We start from the raw sequence: 16,984 nt of genomic DNA, 5'->3' as shown, positions 1-16,984 counted from the left end.
TCCACTCCCCAGGACCGGTCCCATCCTCACGGGAGCCGTGTCCCGTCACAGGGGATGCGGGGGGGGGTGTGTGTGTTTGGAAAGGGCTGTGCCCATCGAAGCCCCTCTCCCTGCAAGGACCCTTGGTGTGATCTTTGCCGAGTAATTCCTTCCCAGGAGGATGCAGCTGAGGCTCAGCAGAGATTTGGAACAGCTTTTCTACACGACCAGCAAGCTGTGTATGAGAAATGATCTTGCAAACACACCTCAGGCAAAGCCCCCCCAGCTCCATCCTTGACCTGTCAGAGCTGCAGACAGCCCCACACCCCCTGGATGAAGCAGCTGGGGTTTTACCACAGCCTTTTTGGGGGGGTCTTGGCAGATTTATTGCTTTGCACTGCCAGGAACGAACGATGGATTCACAGACGCTCCCAACGAGCACAGCCCTCACCCGCATCAGGTGCCAAAAACATCTTTATTAGCAAAGTGTACACTAAAACTCCAGAGAAAGAGATGCTCACAGTTTGACTACTCTGGAAGGGAGCTCGATACATGACTTGAGCTGGCGGCCTAGGACTGTCACAGCATCTACCCGAGCGGCGAAGGCGGCGGCGCTACGTGGGCTTCTCCTACGGGAATGCTGCCAGGAGAGGGGCTGGCCGGGAGGAAGCACCTATCAAACCTTTATCAAAAGAGAGAAGCTGGCGGGGAGGGCTGGACAGGAGGCGTCCGGGGCTTTTCAGCTCTCTGGGATTGTGCTTTTGAGTTTTGTGCTTTACGCCCAGGCCGGTGACCGGTTGGATTTGTCTGGGGAGGTGTGGGAGGTGTTGGGGGGGTTTGCGAGGCGTGATCGGCCTCGCTGGAGGAGTCAGTGCCCTGTGGGACTCGTGCTGAAGCATTGCAGTGGCAGGAGCTGTCGGCCCTTAGTTTCTCAGTGGCAGTCAAGTAGGACAAGCTTCTGCCCTCTGTCCTTGCCCTTGGCTTCCCTCCTGCAGCTCCCCACGGACCACACCGTGGAGATCTCCCCCTCCTCCTGTGCTGACCACTCTTTCTGCAGCACCTGTGGGCTCTGCTGGGCTTAGCCTGGTACCAACCCATGGTCCCTGCTCCAGAGAGCTCCCAGCACAGCCAAGAGCCATGGATTTGCCCTCCTGTGGTCGCTTGGCTTGTGCCATTCTTGAGAGGAAGCCTTGGCAAGGACGAGGCGGTGGGTACCTTTTGGCCTAACCAGCTCCTTGGTGGCTGAAAGAGCTGTTCTGGGTTCACTATAATGTGCAAATGAAACCTACTCTATTGGGAACCGCTGGAAAACGTCGACCTTGGAATCCAGCCACGCTACGCTTCCTTTCACGGTGGCAGAAGACAGCTACAAATTATACCCCTGAGCCAATGGCATTGTCCAATGTCTTACCCTTGCAGTCAAAATCGACATCAACTGACCCAGCCTGCAGTTGAGGTTCCTCCTGACTTGCCTTGCAGTCTCTAACTTCCAGGAAGCACTGGGTCGGAGAGGTGTCTCTGAATGTCCTGGTGCTCGGAAGGTGCCTCCAAGTGCTCAGGGAGGGAAGGGAAGCGAGAGCCCCGCAAGAGTCCCTGGGTGCTTGGTGCCCTTTGGTGGGGGGGCTCTGGGCTCGGGAGAGGCGGGGAGTGCTGCTCCTGCTCCGAGTGGACTGTCATGGTTTTGTCGGATGACCCGGAGAGGTGCATCCCGCTTGACAAGGAGTCCCTGGATTTCAAGTGGAACTTTTCTACCTCCGTGTAGCTCGGGCTCTGGTGGGAAAGGAGGAATCCAGTGGGTTATGGTAGAAGCAAAACAAAGCAGCCACACTCCCTCCTCATCAGCCTTGGAGCCTCACCAGGCTCCGAGCCCCAGAATGTCATTTTTCGCTTGAGCCTCCCTTAGAGGAACCCCCTCCCCTTCCTGCTGGTGGGGCAGCCTGGCAGTGCTGGGGGTGGCAGCTATGCCCCAAAATCAGCCACGCACTGGGAAAATCTACTCCCATGTCAAGGCCATTGGGCTTTGCCTGGGCCCACGAGTGTTTGGCTGTGCTTTGCCTGGAGGGTGCTCAGATCCGGCTGCCCAGGGCAGAAGGATGCTGAGCCAGGGGCTGAGCCAGGAGGGGTGACCTTACCTGCTCCTGGGTCGCCGTCTCCTCGTCCTCCAGAGGTGCACAGGGGGCGAGGGGCTCCAGGCTCCGCGGGAGGATCCCGTACATGGCCAGGTTTTGGGAGGACGGCGAGATGGGGCTGTACGCGGGTGGCACTTGGGACAGCTGGCGCTGCAGGAGCTGCAGGATTATACTGATGTCTGATGACATCCTGGACTCCAGCCTGGGGACAGAGCAGCCCAGTGTTAGTGCAGTGCATCCCACTGCACCCCTCGGCTGGGCAGGGGAGGCACTGGGGAGGAGGTGCCTGTTCCCCTGCCCGAGGGGGATGATGCTTTGCCTGCTGCTCGCTGAGGTTTTTAGAGAGCTTCAAACCAGAGAGATCAATCCTGCCATCTCTCTCCTGCCATTCTCAATCATCCTCTGCCCAATTTTATGTGGAGCCAAAGTGGGATCTGGAGTGGGGATTTGAAAAAAGCTAAAACTACCCTGGAGGGGGGAAAAAATTGCAATGGTTAGTTTTAATCTGGATCAATTCTCCAGGCCAGAAGCTTGTGCTGACAGATGGAGCAAGGCAGGTTGGTGCCAACCACTTTTAACTGAGTAATAGAAGGAAATGGAAAAGCAAGAATGTTTTCCCTCTGCCTTGGCCCTGACTGAAGTGAGCAGCTCTGGCAGGAGCGGGCACAGCCCCCCTTGCAGGGCACAGTTATGGTGTCACTTACAGAGGGGTAGATCTGTCCCCCAGTGCTGGGCTGGAGCATTGGCGAGACACCCAAAACATGGGTGTGTGGTGAAGTGAGCTAAATAAGGGCAGCAGAGCCCACAGAGCTCATGTGAGTCCTGCCTGGGGACCTTAAACCTGCACCTCCAGTGTGGGCTCTTCCCTCTTGTTCAAAAATCACAGAACAGTAGGGGTTGGAAGGGACCTTAAAGATCACCCAGTTCAATCCCCTGCCATGGGCAGGGACACCTCCCACTAGCCCAGGTTGCTCCAAGCCCTGTCCAACCTGGCCCTGGACACTTCCAGGGGTCCAGGGGCAGCCACAGCTTCTCTGGGCAACCTGTGCCAGGGCCTCCCCACCCTCACAGTCAGGAATTTTTCCCTAATATCTAATCTAAACCTACTCTCTGTTAGTTTGAAAAATCATGTGTTTTTTATTATTTAGAGAGCAACAGTGTGCATGAGGCTTGTTTGCTCGAGCAAGAGGATGCTTGTAGCTCTTTGCAGCAGGAAGAGGAGGCCTGCAGAGGGCTCAGGCTGTGCCCTGTGGGTGGTTTTGTGTCCACAATTGCCTTGAGTTTGGAAGCAGTGGCAAAGTGACAGATCCCGGGTGGTGGTGACACTGTGGCAGATCCCAGGGGTGGTGACAGGTCCCAGGGGTGGTGGCACAGGGGCAGACAAGGGGCTGGGCTGCAGCCAGGGCCAGGACTTTGCCCTTTGAGAAGCTGCTGCATTTGCAAATGCGGCGTCCCAGGGGTCAGGAGGTGGCGTTGCTGCCACAGAGCCCACTGTGGCCACTGATAGAAAGCAGAAGGTGATGGCCCAGAGTCCCCCTGGGTCCCCTCTGACCCTGTTCCCCGTGGACCTGCCCACCTGCTGAGCTGGGCCTGCAGGAGCTCCAGCCTGGACTCGATCTGCCCCGGTCTGCAGTCGCCGGGCAGGGGCACGTCCCGCGAGCTCTGCACCAGGGAGATGTGCTGCAGGGGCTCCGGGGCAGGGTTCGGCCGCCGGTCCTCCCAGAAGGTGAACATGTTGGGGATGTCCAGGGGGGTGGCTGGAAGGAGAGGAGACACCTCAGCACCTCTGTCTTGCATCCTCCAGCCCCGCTGGCATGGAGGTGCTCCAGAGTCCATCACCCTGACACACGTGGAGAGCCATCTCTGGGACACACATGGAGAACCTTCACCTGATACACATGGAGAGCCTTCACCTGACACACATGGAGAGCCTTCACCTGACATGCACAGAGAGCCATCTCTGGGACATGCATGGAGAGCCTTCATGTGACACACATGGAGAGCCATGACCTGACATACATGGAGAGCCTTCATGTGACACACATGGAGAGCCATCCCCTGATACACATGGAGAGCCTTCACCTGATACACATGGAGAGCCATCTCTGGGACACACATGGAGAGCCATCACCTGATACACATGGAGAGCCTTCACCTGACATGCACGGAGAGCCATCTCTGGGACATGCATGGAGAGCCATGACCTGACATACATGGAGAGCCTTCACCTGACACACGTGGTGCTCAGAGAGAGTCCATCACCCTGACACCTGAGGGGCTTATGGGGATCCATCCCCCTGGCACCCAAGATGCTCGGGGACAGTCCATCACACTGGCACACAACACAACTGTGGAAGTCATTTGGCCCCTTGGAGCAGCCCCAGAGGGGTCCCTGGGTGCTGGGAGAAACTACAGGGCACAGGAGGGATAGAGCAGACACAACTGGGGAAAAAAGGCAGCAAAGACCCTTGGTACCAGCCTGGCTCCCCTCAAATCCACGTCCCATCCTTGGCTCTGCCCCCAGACAAGGCCCCCACGCCCAAGCCTCTCTCACCAGCCCCCTGCCAGCTCTGGCTGCAGCCCTGGGTACCTGCATAGGACTGGCTGCTCTCTGCTCCTTGCTTCCCAACCTCCGCGTTGTCGGCGCTGGGGGTGACGAGGCTGAGCGAGGGCAGGGCGAGCTCATCCTTTTTGGGCGTGGGGAAGGGCTCAGCTTTCACAGGGCTGCCGGTCTTGGCCTCGTCGTCACTGGTCTGGGAGCAGGGAGAGGTGCTGCTGCCCGCGTCGTCCCACTGGTCCTTACTCAGCGGGTCCTGCGGGTTGGTGAGCTCTGAGTAGGTGTGATACTGCTCTGCATCAGAAATGCCTGTGTCTGGGTCTGTGGGACAGCACAACAGGTTAATCTGGGGAGTGCCACGCGTGGAAAAATCAGCCCCCGTCCCTTGTAGGGCGCCTGTAGGGCTGGGGGCGTCCTGAGGGGAGGGACAGAGGGAGGGAAAGCAGTTTGGGTGCCCCAGGGTGGTCTGCAGGGACAGGGGCACCAGCAACCTCTGCCTTGGGGCGCTTGCCAGGGCAGTAATTAAAGGATGATCCCACTCCCCAGCCCTCCCCTGGCTCCCCAGGCCAGGCTGTGCTGATCCCATGGACTCACCGGGCTTGCTGGGCGGGCAGGGCGAGTGCTTGCGCCGCCGGGCCCGGCGGTAGGTGCAGTCGTAGTCCTCGCTGAGGGGGGAGCGGGGAACGCTGTCTGCCTGAGGGAGGAGAGGGGCTGGTCACCAGGGAAAGGCTGCCATGTCCCATCCGTGGGTGCCACAGCCCACCCATGGGTGCCTTGTCCCATCCAAAGGTACCGCTTCCCATCCATGGGTGCCACAGTCCGTCCGTGGGTGCCATGTACCATCCACGAGCACCAAGGCCCATCCATGGGTGCCATTTCCCACCCGTGGGTGCCGTGCTCCATCCACAGGTGCCATGTGTCATCCATGGGTGCCACGTCCCATCCACGGATGCCACGTCGCATCCATGAGTACCACAGTCCATCCATGGGTGCCACAGTCCATCCATGAGTACCACAGTCCATCCATGGGTACCACAACTCATCCATGGGTGCCATGTGCCATCCATGGGTACCACAACCCATCCATGGGTACCACAACCCATCCGTGGGTGCCACAACCCGTCCATGGGTGCCACAACCCATCCGTGGGTGCCACAACCCATCCATGGGTACCACAACCCATCCATGGGTGCCACAACCCATCCATGGGTACCACAACCCATCCATGGGTGCCATGTGCCATCCATGGATGCCATTTTCCACCTGTGGGCACCAAGGCCCATCCATGGGGGCTGTTTTCCATCCATGGATACCACAGCCCATCCATGGATGCCATGTCCCACCCATGGGTGCCATGTCTCATCCACGTGTGCCATGGCCCTGCATGCCATGGGGGCTACAGCCCATTCTGCATCCTCCTAGGACTGGTGTCCAGCTCCCTCCTGCTCTCCAGCACTGCCCTGTCCCACCCAGAGCCTCCTGGGCTGGTTGCAGAGCTCAAGGGATCCCTGAGCCTGGCCTTGCTGCTTGAGGCTGAGTTGAAGGTGTCAGGACCATGGGGAGGGAAAGGGCACCCTGAGGTGGGGCAGGACATCCCAGGGTGGGATGGGACATGGAGGGAATTTGACTTTCTTTTCTATCTTACCAGGCCTCTGAAAAAAATGGCAGGAAAGGACAAAGTTCAGTCATAAACTATAAGAATCAACAGCAGTAGCGAAAATGCTCCAAGCCTTTCAGGGACTGCAAACCTGATTATTTAAAAAGGAATTTTCAGAGGAAACCGGTACCCAACTCAACGAAACCTGAGAATATTTCATACTTCAGCAGCCTTAAAACATGTGTGTGTGACCCACTTGCCCAGGCTGGAGCAGCCCTGGGGATGATTTACAAGTGCTGCAGAGCAGAACACCACTGACCTGGCTTGTGGGGCCACCCTTTCCAAAGAACCCAGGAACATGTAGTATATGCACGTGCTTGCTGGGCTGGGCAGGGGGGGTAATCATAACCACACAGAGAGGAGAATCATAACCACACAGAGAGGGGAATCGTAACCACACAGAGAGTGCCTTGGGAAATGTGGCTGTTGGCCAATCCACCCCCAAAGTGATCAAGGAGCACCTGTGGACATCCTTGCCCTCCCACTTGCCACACTCAAGGCGTTGCCCACACTCCTGGCTGGGGCAGCCCTGGCACTCACATCTCGCAGGTTGAAGGTGATCTCCAGGTTGCTCCAGAAGTTGTCAGAGAAGGCTGGGTACATGTCCAAGACCTCCAGCAGGTCCTCGCGCTGGATCTTGTGCAGGTCGCAGTAGGTCAGGGCCCTCACGTCGGCGTTGGACTTCCCTGGGCGGGCGTAGAGGCTGATGGGCTCCCCGAAGATGTCGTTCTTCCCTGTGCCAAGAGACAGCTCGTTAGGGACAGGTGGGCACCCACTCCAGCTCCAGCAGCCCTCACTTTGGGACTCACAAACAAGGGGATGCCCAGTAACCCCCACCCTGATTGTGGACACGGGATAACACTGTGACAGCCACCACTGATAGGCACACCGAGCCAGGGCAGTGGGTCATCAGTGATGGCTGGGGACTGCTGAGCCATGCCTTGCTCTCCTCACTCCCTTGTGGCCTCTCCCTGGCCTCCCCCAGGGATCCTCCATTCCCTGTCCACTGGTGTGGTGACCAGTTGGAGTCTGAGGAACAGCCTTCCCTTCTCCAGGACAAGTAAAAGTCCTTTGACCTGATTTCTCTGTGGTGACCAGTGATAGAAACCATGGGAGTGACCTGAAGCTGTGTCAGGGGAGGTTTAGGTTGGATATTAGAAAAAAGTTCTTCCCCCAGAGGGTGGTTGGCACTGCCCAGGCTCCCCAGGGCAGTGGGCACGGCCCCAAGGCTGCCAGAGCTCCAGGAGGGTTTGGACAACGCTCTGAAGGACAGGGTGAGATTGTTGGGGTGTCTGTGCAGGGCCAGGAGTTGGACTGGATGATCCTTGTGGGTCCCTTGCAGCTCAGCATATCCCGTGATTCTGTGATTCTGTGATTCTGTGACCCTCACCTGCCACCCTTTTTCCACTGCTCACTGCCCACCACCCACCACCCTTTGCCCCTCGCCCACCACCCCTTGCCCTCTCAGCAGGAAGGACTCTCCCACCTAGGATGGCCACCACGATGTCTTCCCGGAGGATCTCGATGGAGCCCCTGGAGATGAAGTAGAGCGTGGTCAGGACATCTCCGTAGTGCACCAGGGTGTCCCCGGGCGGGGCGTGAGTCGTCTTGAACTTCATGGCCAGGGCTCTGAGGCAGCCCTTGCTGGCTCCTCGGAAAGCCTTGCAGTTCTGGAGCAGCGTGCGGTTGAGGTGCAGGCAGATGTCTGCCTGCAGGCAGTCGGGGAAGCCCTTCAGCACCTGTGGAGAGCAAGGAAGAGGTACCATCACACCACTGTCCCCGAGAAGGGACAGCCACGGGGGGCTGTGGGACACGCAGGGCGACACAACGGGGCCAAACAAGGAGCCTGTGCACCCAGAGAGCCAAAGCTGGGGACATCTTCCCGTGCCTGGAAAGCCAGGTTGGATGGGGCTTGGAGCAACCTGGTCTAGTGGAAGGTGTTCCTGCCCATGGCAGGGGGTGGAACAAGATGAGTTTTAAGGTCCCTTTAAGGTCCCTTCCAACCCAAACCATTCTATGATCTTTTGATCTTCCCCTGGTGGATCCCTGCCTGCCTGTCACCGGCTTTTACTGCTCATGGCTGGGGACAAAAACACTCCCAAGCAATAAATAACAGTAACCAGATCAGTCTCTTTATACCCACTGGTGGCATATCCCCCTTTTCATCTTTACGCCCACTAATCTTGGCTGAACGAGAGCACAAACTGGCACAAGGAGCACAAAAACCTTAATTAAACAACACCTGCCTGAATGCCAAGAGGCAGCAGCAGCAGCACAGGACAGTTGTGTGCAGCACCAGCTAAATATACCTGTGCAAATACCTCATGGTGAACAAAAGCTGAACCTGAAGGTGAAATCAAGGTAAAACTCACAATATGGACAAAGCTGCTGCCACCAGTGACTCATGGTGCCACGGTGAAATCCACCTGGGATGGGGTTTTTTTAGGAGAGCAGCATATGGCTCTGGGGTCCCCCTCGCTGTCCTCTCCGCTCACATCCCGCTGGTGGCCAAATCTGGAAAAGCCATGCTGGGGCTGCTGAGCACGACTTGTTCTTGGCTCCATCCTGATCTCCCAGGCTGGCAGCAGTGCCTTAGTTTCCCTACTGGGAAATCAGGGGTGGGTGGATTGATCGGGCTGTGGGGTGATTGATTAGGTCGTGTTGTGTCTCAGCAGCATCCAGCAGGAACTGGTGTGAGCAGGGGCACGTCAAGCACAGCTGTCATGGGGGGTTTGTGTCCTGAGTTTGCACTAAGTCAGTGCAGTGTTCTTGATAGGATACCATGGGTTTGCTTCTAGTTATTGCCACCGACGTCCGGCCCACATGGGAGAAGACCCCACAGCTCTCCCAGCAGCAAACCCCCAGATGCTGCCCAGTTGTTTAATGTGACAGCAGCAGCTTAAGATGGAGAGGTGAATTCATACAAATCCATGCCCTGATGGTGCTCGGGGATGGAGGAGGATCAAATCTTATGAAGAAAAGGAGCATGAACTGGGAATGAGTGGGCTAATGACCTGCCCAGCGCCAAGAGAAGGGAAGTACCAGCTCTATCTCTCTCCTTGCCTCGTCCTTTCTCATTCCTCTGCCTTGCTGCTGGCCAAGCCAGAGCATTTTTGCACTGAATCCTGTGGCCATGAGCCAAGTCCAACCACCTCGGCCCCAGCCCAGGACTCCCTGGCCAAGCCCCCTCCCCACTCCTGTGGAACCCCGGCGCCGTCAGCACAAGCCTTCCCGCCGGGCCGGGAGCCACGGCGCCTCTCCAGCACAGCTCCGCCATTGATCCCCCCTTTGCTAACAAACAGCTGCCTCTCTGGGCTCTAATTAAAATGGATCGAGGTTTATTTAAATGCCCTCCTTTCCCTGCTGCGAGAGCAGGATGCACTTTGCTTAGCAACCGGCGGTGTGGAGAGGAGCTGGATCGATACCTGCTCCGCGGCTCTGACACCAACAGACACCGGCCTGAAAGTGCTCGGCGCCGATGGGGCCTCTGAGCTCCTCACCAAACCCACTCTCTGGCCAAGAGATGCCCTCATGCAACCTCTGGGTAGATGTGGACGAATGGATAGAAAAAGGGGAGAAGGAGAAAGGGAGATGCAGGAGATGGGTGATCAGAGAGCCTGCCTCCAGCCTCCCAAGTCTTCTAACTCGTCTCCGCCCCGGTCGAAAGGTTGGAAGTGTTTGGGTGGACCCAGATCCAGACTCCAAGTTGTTCAGGACAAGGTGCCGTGAGGACATGTGGCCTCCCTGCCCCGCACTCACCGCGTTCATGTCGATGCCGTTGGTGTAGGACCAGGCGTGTTGGAAATACTCCTCCAGGCGCTGGCGCAGGGGGTTGGGGATCTGGTGGAAGCGGATGAACTCCTTGACCCGCAGCATCTGCGTGTGGTAGCGGGCGGTGCCCGAGTACAGGCGCTGGATGATGGCAGAGACGTTCCCAAAGATGCTGGCGTACATCAGAGCTGCAAGGAGAGGGCAGGACTCAGGGGGGAGATGCATGTCCAGCTACATCAGACCTGGAACAGCATATTTCCAAACCCCATATCTCCCATGGGCCCAGAACCAGGAGGTTTCTGAAACCCGTATTTCTATCACCCCATCCATTTGTCTGTGCAGAAGAGGCACAGGCAGAGGGAGATGCTCTGCTAAAACCCCACATGCTCTCCCTGTTTCCCCCCTGAGCAGCCCCTCCAAACTCCAAACCAGGGGTGGGGACAGCAGGACACGCGCGGGCACTCACAGCCGATGAGCATGACACAGATGGAGAAGATCTTCTCGGAGTTGGTGTTGGGTGACACGTTGCCGAACCCCACGCTGGTGAGGCTGCTGAAGGTGAAGTAGAGGGCAGTGACATATTTGTCCTTGATGGAGGGGCCGGAGGAGAGGTCGCTGTCGTTGTAGCGCTTGCCGATCTGGTCTCCCAGGTTGTCCAGCCAGCCGATCTTGTGCTCCATGTAGGGCCTCTCCACGTTGCCGATGGCGTACCAGATGCAGGCGAGCCAGTGGGCGATGAGGGCGAAGGTGCACATGAGCAGGAAGAGCACGGCTGCTCCGTACTCGGAGTAGCGGTCCAGCTTGCGGGCCACGCGCACCAGGCGCAGCAGCCGGGCGGTCTTCAGGAGGCCTATGAGGGTGGTGGTCTGCAGGGGAGAGGTGAGAAGCCTCAGGGCCAAGCAAGAGGATAAATCTGGCCAAAGGCACGTCCCCAGCCGAGCCCCGTGCTTCCTTTGAAGGATATAAACGCATTTCTAGAGCGTGAATCACCTTGTCCTGGAGGTGACCTCTGAACTAGGTCAGGTGAGTCATGCCACATCCTGACCATAAAGGCAACAAGCTCTGGGATTACGGGTGAGCAAGTGAGAGGAGCCAAGGCCAAACCCATGGGTCCTCACCTTGCCAACCATTGCTCCCAAAACAGCTGCCTTTCACTCCCAGATGTGGGGCCTCCAGGTAGTGCAGTAACCACAGGGCCATTCCACTGCCAACATTTTGAGTCTGGCTGGCAATGCAACCCCAAATTCAGCCTCACTGGAGTGTGGGGCCAGTCCCTAAACAATCCCCTAGCCTGCTCTGCTGGGTCAGCCCCAGCAAGGGGAGCGGGTCCAGTTAGACACTGTTTTAGCACTTATAGGGTCTGTGGGGTTGTTTGAGCATACACAATGAAATCCCAAGTCCCAGCTGCCTAATAAAAGCCTGTCATGACATCCTTGTCTATTCTCTGACTAAACCACCCCTCTCCTCGTGGGTTTAGCCATCCACCACTTACATCAAGACATCCGTATCCCTGTCTTTCTCTCCCAGACATCTCTCCCTATCCACCCAGGGGTCCCCTCCTGTCCTGATGGACCTGCAGACCGTACCTCGTCAGAGCCGGAGCGGAAGATGAGCAGGTCAAAGGGGATGGCGGCCACCATGTCGATGAGGAACCACCCCTTGAAGTAGTGGATGGCGATCTTGCCGGGGTGGCTCACCACCTCGTCGTTGATGTTGACGTAGGTGGTGCGGAAGTTGATGACAATGTCCACGATGAACATGATGTCCACGATGAGGTCGATGATGTTGAGCGGGTCGCAGGAGTAGCTGCAGTCCCAGCGCTTCTCCTCCACCTGCTCCTCGTTGAGCAGGAAGGCGGCCGAGTAGGGGGTGAAGACGGCTGTGTAGATGACCAGCAGGAGGATGAGCCAGTCCCACACGGCCTTGAAGGGGCTGTAGTGCAGGATGGTCCATCGGTGGATACGCGGCGCCTGCAGCTTGTACTCAGGGAGGACATCGGCACCCAGGGACAGCACCTGCCAGGAGATGGATGTGAGAAGGATGGGAGACCTGGAGAGAGGCTGGATAAGGCCAGGAACCAGGGAAAGGGCTTCCACATGCTGGTAGGGCAGCCAGAAGCACACAATGCACTTCCTACACCCTTTTCACCTTTGTTGGATTCATATGGTTGCCCAGGGGGCCATAGAGTGAGTTGCCCACTCACCCTGTTGTGGCTGACACCAAAGTGTGTCCGGCTCCTCTTCTGTCAGAGCACCCTTGGGGCAGCTGTTTCCCTGCTTTGTGGCCTTCTGAGCCTTTCATGCCAGCAGAGAGGAAGGTGCCTCCTGCCGTGCCTCTGTCTGCCCTCGGCTTAGTGCCACCAGCTTGGGAGCTGCTGGCTGAACCTGGCACAGGGCTACGGGCATGGGCAGCTTGGAGATGCCATCCCATGGCTGTGCCATGGCCTGGCCTCGAGGGTTACAGCACATTAGGCACCTCCCAAGCCTTGCACCACGCCTTTCTTGGCCTCAGCATGGACCTTCTCCTGGATGTCCCTCTGGCACAGTCATCCTCCAAGCAGAGGGTGCAGCTTGGGGCACTCCCAGCACAGCCTCAGGCAATGCCCGTTTCCCATCTGAGCATCCCCAGGGAGGGGTGACCTGTGGCCACCAACGTGCAAACACCATCTCAAGCGTGCACGCACCCCCCTCATGCTGTCATGTGTCCCCAGGTCAACCACAGCACCAGTGAGTCCCCCACATGTCCCAGGCCTGTCCCAGCTCCCCCTTCAGGACCAGTGCCAGCTTCTGACGGGCTCTAAAGCCACCCTGGGGGCACAATGCAAGGCCCTGGGGATGGGAGGGCTGGGCCTGCTTGGGGTGCTGAGGGGCAGTGGCATGAAGGGGCTTATTTGGGGGGTAGCCAGATCCCCCCTGCCTGCCCCTGCTGCTCTTTTGTTCCCTAGTGTCCCTATGGTGCCGGGCACCAGTGCCAGCTGCAGAGGAGGGTGAGGGGCACCCCAGTGCTGTCTCCTAGCACTGAGCCCCCACTAAAAGGCACCTCTTTGCCTGGCTGCGAAGGAGAGGAGAGAAGAAAGAGGAGAGAGGAGAGAGGAGAGAGGAGAGAGGAGAGAGGAGAGAGGAGGATCCACATGTCCCAAGGCGAGGGTGATGGGCACAGTCACTGATGGGCATCAGCACCTGCAAGAAGGGTCTGACCCTTCCTGCGCTGACAGGAAGGAGGATCTTGCACCTCGTTAAAGCGCTCAAGGGCTTCCCGAGGGCTCCTGATGCCGTGACCCGGAGCGGACCCAGCCCAGCCGTCCCACCACCCCGGGACACCGGCGGGGCCCCGCGCCCCGGAGCAGCCCCCCTGCTCCTACCTGCCTGCAGCTCGCCCGGCGCCCCAGGCGGCAGCTGACCCTCGGGCTCCGGGTGTCCACCATGGGGGCCCCCACGGCCACGCGCCCGGGCAGCGGCGGGCACGGCGGGCGCAGCGCTCGGGCCCGGGCATCGCCCAGGCAGGCACGCAGGCACTCGGCCAGGCGGGCGGGAGACATGCGGCTGCGAAGGGCATTCGGGAGCCCGGCGTGGATTAATCAAACCCGATCGATGCCGGGGCCCCCGTGGGGGACAGGGAGCGCCAATGGAGCGGCGGGAGCCGTCGACGTCCGCTGGCGGACGGAGAGGGGAGGGATTGGAAAAAGTGACCCAAACGCAATCGTTGAGGGCGGAGGGGAGCGAGGCGCTGGATGGGCTTGGGGACTGCGCTCCCGCGGGGACGGCGGGGAAGGGGCAGGGCAGCACCGGTAAAACCTTGATCCCCAAACTAAGATGCACCCAGAGGACCTGGGATAGGCTCTTACACCTTGTGTCTGGGAAAACCAGCAACGCTCCCACCCTCAGCAGCTGAATCCTCACCTGCCTGACTGGAGGCAGCTCTGTGAGGATAGTTGTGAATTCAGGCCCCCAAATGCTGCTCCCTGTGCTGGGGCACCTGCCCTGCCCCTCATCCCTGCTCCTGGCACCCACATCTTGCAGAAGAAGCAAGAGCAGGTCAAGACCTGTTGTTTTCCAGGCAGGCATTAATAAAAAAACCACAATCCCAAAGATCTGAGGCAGGAAAGGCTAAAGAAACAACTCGCAAAATAGCACCCAAACCAACACAGAGCCAGGGAGCTGCTGCAGCCTTGTCCCTCTCTGCCCCTGGGGGGTGGGGAGGGCTGTGGGTGTCACCCTTGGTGGCCTGGGTGGCCCCGGGAGTCTCCGTAGGTGGCAGTGCTGGCTGCCCCCCATGGTGATCCCGTGGGTGCCCCTTCCCTCTTCCCCTTCCCCCTGCACTTACCGGCCTCAGCCGCAGCCGCAGGCTCATGGTGCTGGGTGCTGGGTGCTGGGTGCTGGGTGCTGGGTGCTGGGCAGTGAGTGAGGGAGCTGCAGCAGGGAGGAGGAGGAGGAGGGAGGAGGGAGCAGGGTGTGTGAGGGCTGTGGGTGACAGAGGGGGGGAGGCTCCCATGACCCGGGCTAACCCAGGCCATGTGCCCCGTGGTGCCCAGCACCCTGTGCCTTCCTTGTCCCCTGCCCTGTGCTGGAGATGGAGGCACTGGGCTGGGGAGGGGGGCCACTCCAGAGCTGCCAGGAGACCCTCAAGCATGAGGGGCTGGGCAGGATGAGGCCAGGGTGCTGGCTGCAGGCGGGCACTGACCTGGTGTCCCTCCCAGCCCATATCCTGACACAGCTCAGCCCCCCCTCCCTGTCCCCAGCACCCTCCTGCCCAGCTCCACCACCACCCTCGGGACAGTCCAGGGGACTGGGACACACACCACCTGCAACAGGACCCCAGCCTGGTGACACCAACCCCACAGCATCCCCACGTGCCTCCAGCTATGCCCCAGAGCCACAGCCCTGGCAGGCCGTGCCCAGCACATTCTTTGCACTTGTGACCTGCCCTCTCCTGCTGTGGGGCCAGACCACCCCAAACAGCCCCTGCCTCCTCTCCCTGCCCACCAGCAGGTATTTTTAGACACTGTTAGTGGTGTCTCGCCACTGTCTCTGCCTCACCATGAATTATTTATCAGCCAGGAGAGGGGAGCTCTGGCTTTGTGGGAGGTTCAGGGGACGTCGGGGTGAGAACAGGGAGGATGCCTGGGTCCCCCATGGAAGGGGGAGATATGGAGGGGAGGAGAGGTCCATCCAGTCCTGTCCTGTCCCATCCCATCCTATCCCATCCCATCTGGAGACTGAATGTGAAGGGAAGGTCAGTCTTTGTGTACTCTGGGGTCCTGCAGGGACCCGTCAGCTGCAATCCTGTCACATCACAACCAGCTACTGTCCCCACACTGAGTGGCCAACACCACCGTGCCACTGTCACCCCAGTGTGGACAGCGGCCCTTGTTGTGGGGGTGTCCCTTGCGATGGGGACAGGGCATGGAGGCTGCTCACCGTCCCGCTGGAGTTCTGGGGCTGATCCCTGGTCACTGCAGTCACCCCCAGATCAGAGGCACTACGTGGGGTTTGGGGTGAAGGGGACAAGCCTGGGGGAAAACGAGCCCAAGAACTGCCCCGTGCTGTGGGGAGCAGGGAGTGCCCCTGCCACACGTGGAGGCCACGAGGCAGGAGGAGAACCCCGCAGAGCACCCCGCTCTGCTGGAGCTGACTTGCAACACCAGAGGCTTTTCTGGGCTCAGATGGCTGAATTAGCGCTAAATCTGCCCTGGGCTGCTGCTGGCAGCAGCGGGAGGTGCCCTTGGATGTGTTTCATCCCGTGCCTCAGTTTCCCCACAGGCCAGAGCTCCCTCCTCGGGATCGCGGGACACGGCGGCACCTTTCCCGCATCCCGACACGTCAGAACAGCGCCACGCGCGTCCCTTGCGGTGACACCGCACGGCCACACGTGTCCCGCAACAGGCAGTGCCACACGTGTCGGTGACAGTGCAGTGCCACCTGCTGTCTCCCGGGGGATCTGGTGGCCCTCGGCGTGGCCACCTTTGCTCCTGGCGTGGACCAGGCGAGCACCTCAGGATCAGCAGCGCCCTGGCGGCTCCATCCCTGGCGTTGGGGTCAGGAAGAGAGGCCAGAGCCTCCCCCCCAAATGAAGCCACGTGCACACACAAACATGCTCACACGTGTCCCCTTCAAGGCCACCATCACACCATGAGCAGTCTGTGCCAGTGTTCCCCCAGCCACAGAAATTACCAGAAATATTAGAGGGAATAAAAAGAGCATTTCAGCCACTCAGAGGAAGAGAGAAAACCCAAACACAGGGGTGCTGGCATTTCCTAGGGTGGAATCTCCAGGTATCACTGCACTGTCTGCTCCTCTTCTCCAAAAGCCACAGGAGTGGCTGTGACTGTCCCCCAGCAGCAACACCACGACCCCACCACTGCCTCGGCGGCCTCTCAGCGCCCACGTACCTGCGTGACCTTCTCGGTGACGTTCTGGGTGCGCTCCATCACCTTGTGGGGAGCGATGATCTCGATCTCCGTGGTGGAGCCCGAGCGGTGCTTCTCCAGGTTGAACTCCACGAAGTTGAGGGTGAACTGGGGGATCTGGCTGATGGTCCGGTACTTCATGAGGTCCGAATCCGAGGTGGAGTTCGGGGGGTTGGGTTTGACGTGGGAAGCCTCTGCAAGAGGATGGAGAGGAGCGTTGAGAAGGGCAGTGTGAGCAGGAACTGACCTGCAGAGCCCCCACCTCACTCTGGGACCCCCAGGGATCGGGGACCACCACAAGGTGCCACCAGAAGGTGCCACCAATGTCTGCCTGGCCATAAAGGCTTGGCTTCTTCAGCGTGGCTCAGGCGTGGGATGCCTGACCCAAGACTCCTGAGAGGGGGCTGCTTGTCAGACACATCACCTATCTCTTTACCATTGAATCTCCTTCAGGGGCTCAGACCAAGATACAGAGGCATCCAATA

At 59.1% G+C, this 16,984-nt stretch overlaps 1 protein-coding gene across 1 annotated transcript in view; it reads right to left on the bottom strand.

The window, feature by feature from the left end:
• Window positions 1-493: 493 nt before the first annotated feature.
• The window catches only part of KCNH6 (potassium voltage-gated channel subfamily H member 6), a 34,471-nt gene continuing 17,980 nt past the window's right edge, over window positions 494-16,984 (bottom strand). The window contains exons 4-14 of the mRNA XM_017833330.1: window positions 16,482-16,693; window positions 11,680-12,108; window positions 10,560-10,959; window positions 10,082-10,281; window positions 7,809-8,061; window positions 6,863-7,056; window positions 5,260-5,359; window positions 4,699-4,986; window positions 3,685-3,865; window positions 2,112-2,310; window positions 494-1,749 (exon numbers count right to left, since the gene is read on the bottom strand). Coding sequence (XP_017688819.1) covers window positions 1,462-1,749; window positions 2,112-2,310; window positions 3,685-3,865; window positions 4,699-4,986; window positions 5,260-5,359; window positions 6,863-7,056; window positions 7,809-8,061; window positions 10,082-10,281; window positions 10,560-10,959; window positions 11,680-12,108; window positions 16,482-16,693 — 2,744 coding nt within the window. The 3' untranslated portion in view covers window positions 494-1,461. The remainder of the gene's footprint in view (window positions 1,750-2,111; window positions 2,311-3,684; window positions 3,866-4,698; window positions 4,987-5,259; window positions 5,360-6,862; window positions 7,057-7,808; window positions 8,062-10,081; window positions 10,282-10,559; window positions 10,960-11,679; window positions 12,109-16,481; window positions 16,694-16,984) is intronic.

This window comes from Lepidothrix coronata, unplaced genomic scaffold (assembly GCF_001604755.1).
Source record: "Lepidothrix coronata isolate B3197 unplaced genomic scaffold, Lepidothrix_coronata-1.0 Scaffold213, whole genome shotgun sequence".
NCBI lineage: Eukaryota > Metazoa > Chordata > Aves > Passeriformes > Pipridae > Lepidothrix > Lepidothrix coronata.
Note: the sequence above shows the minus strand (reverse complement) of the source record. Positions and strands in the feature narration are given on the sequence as shown.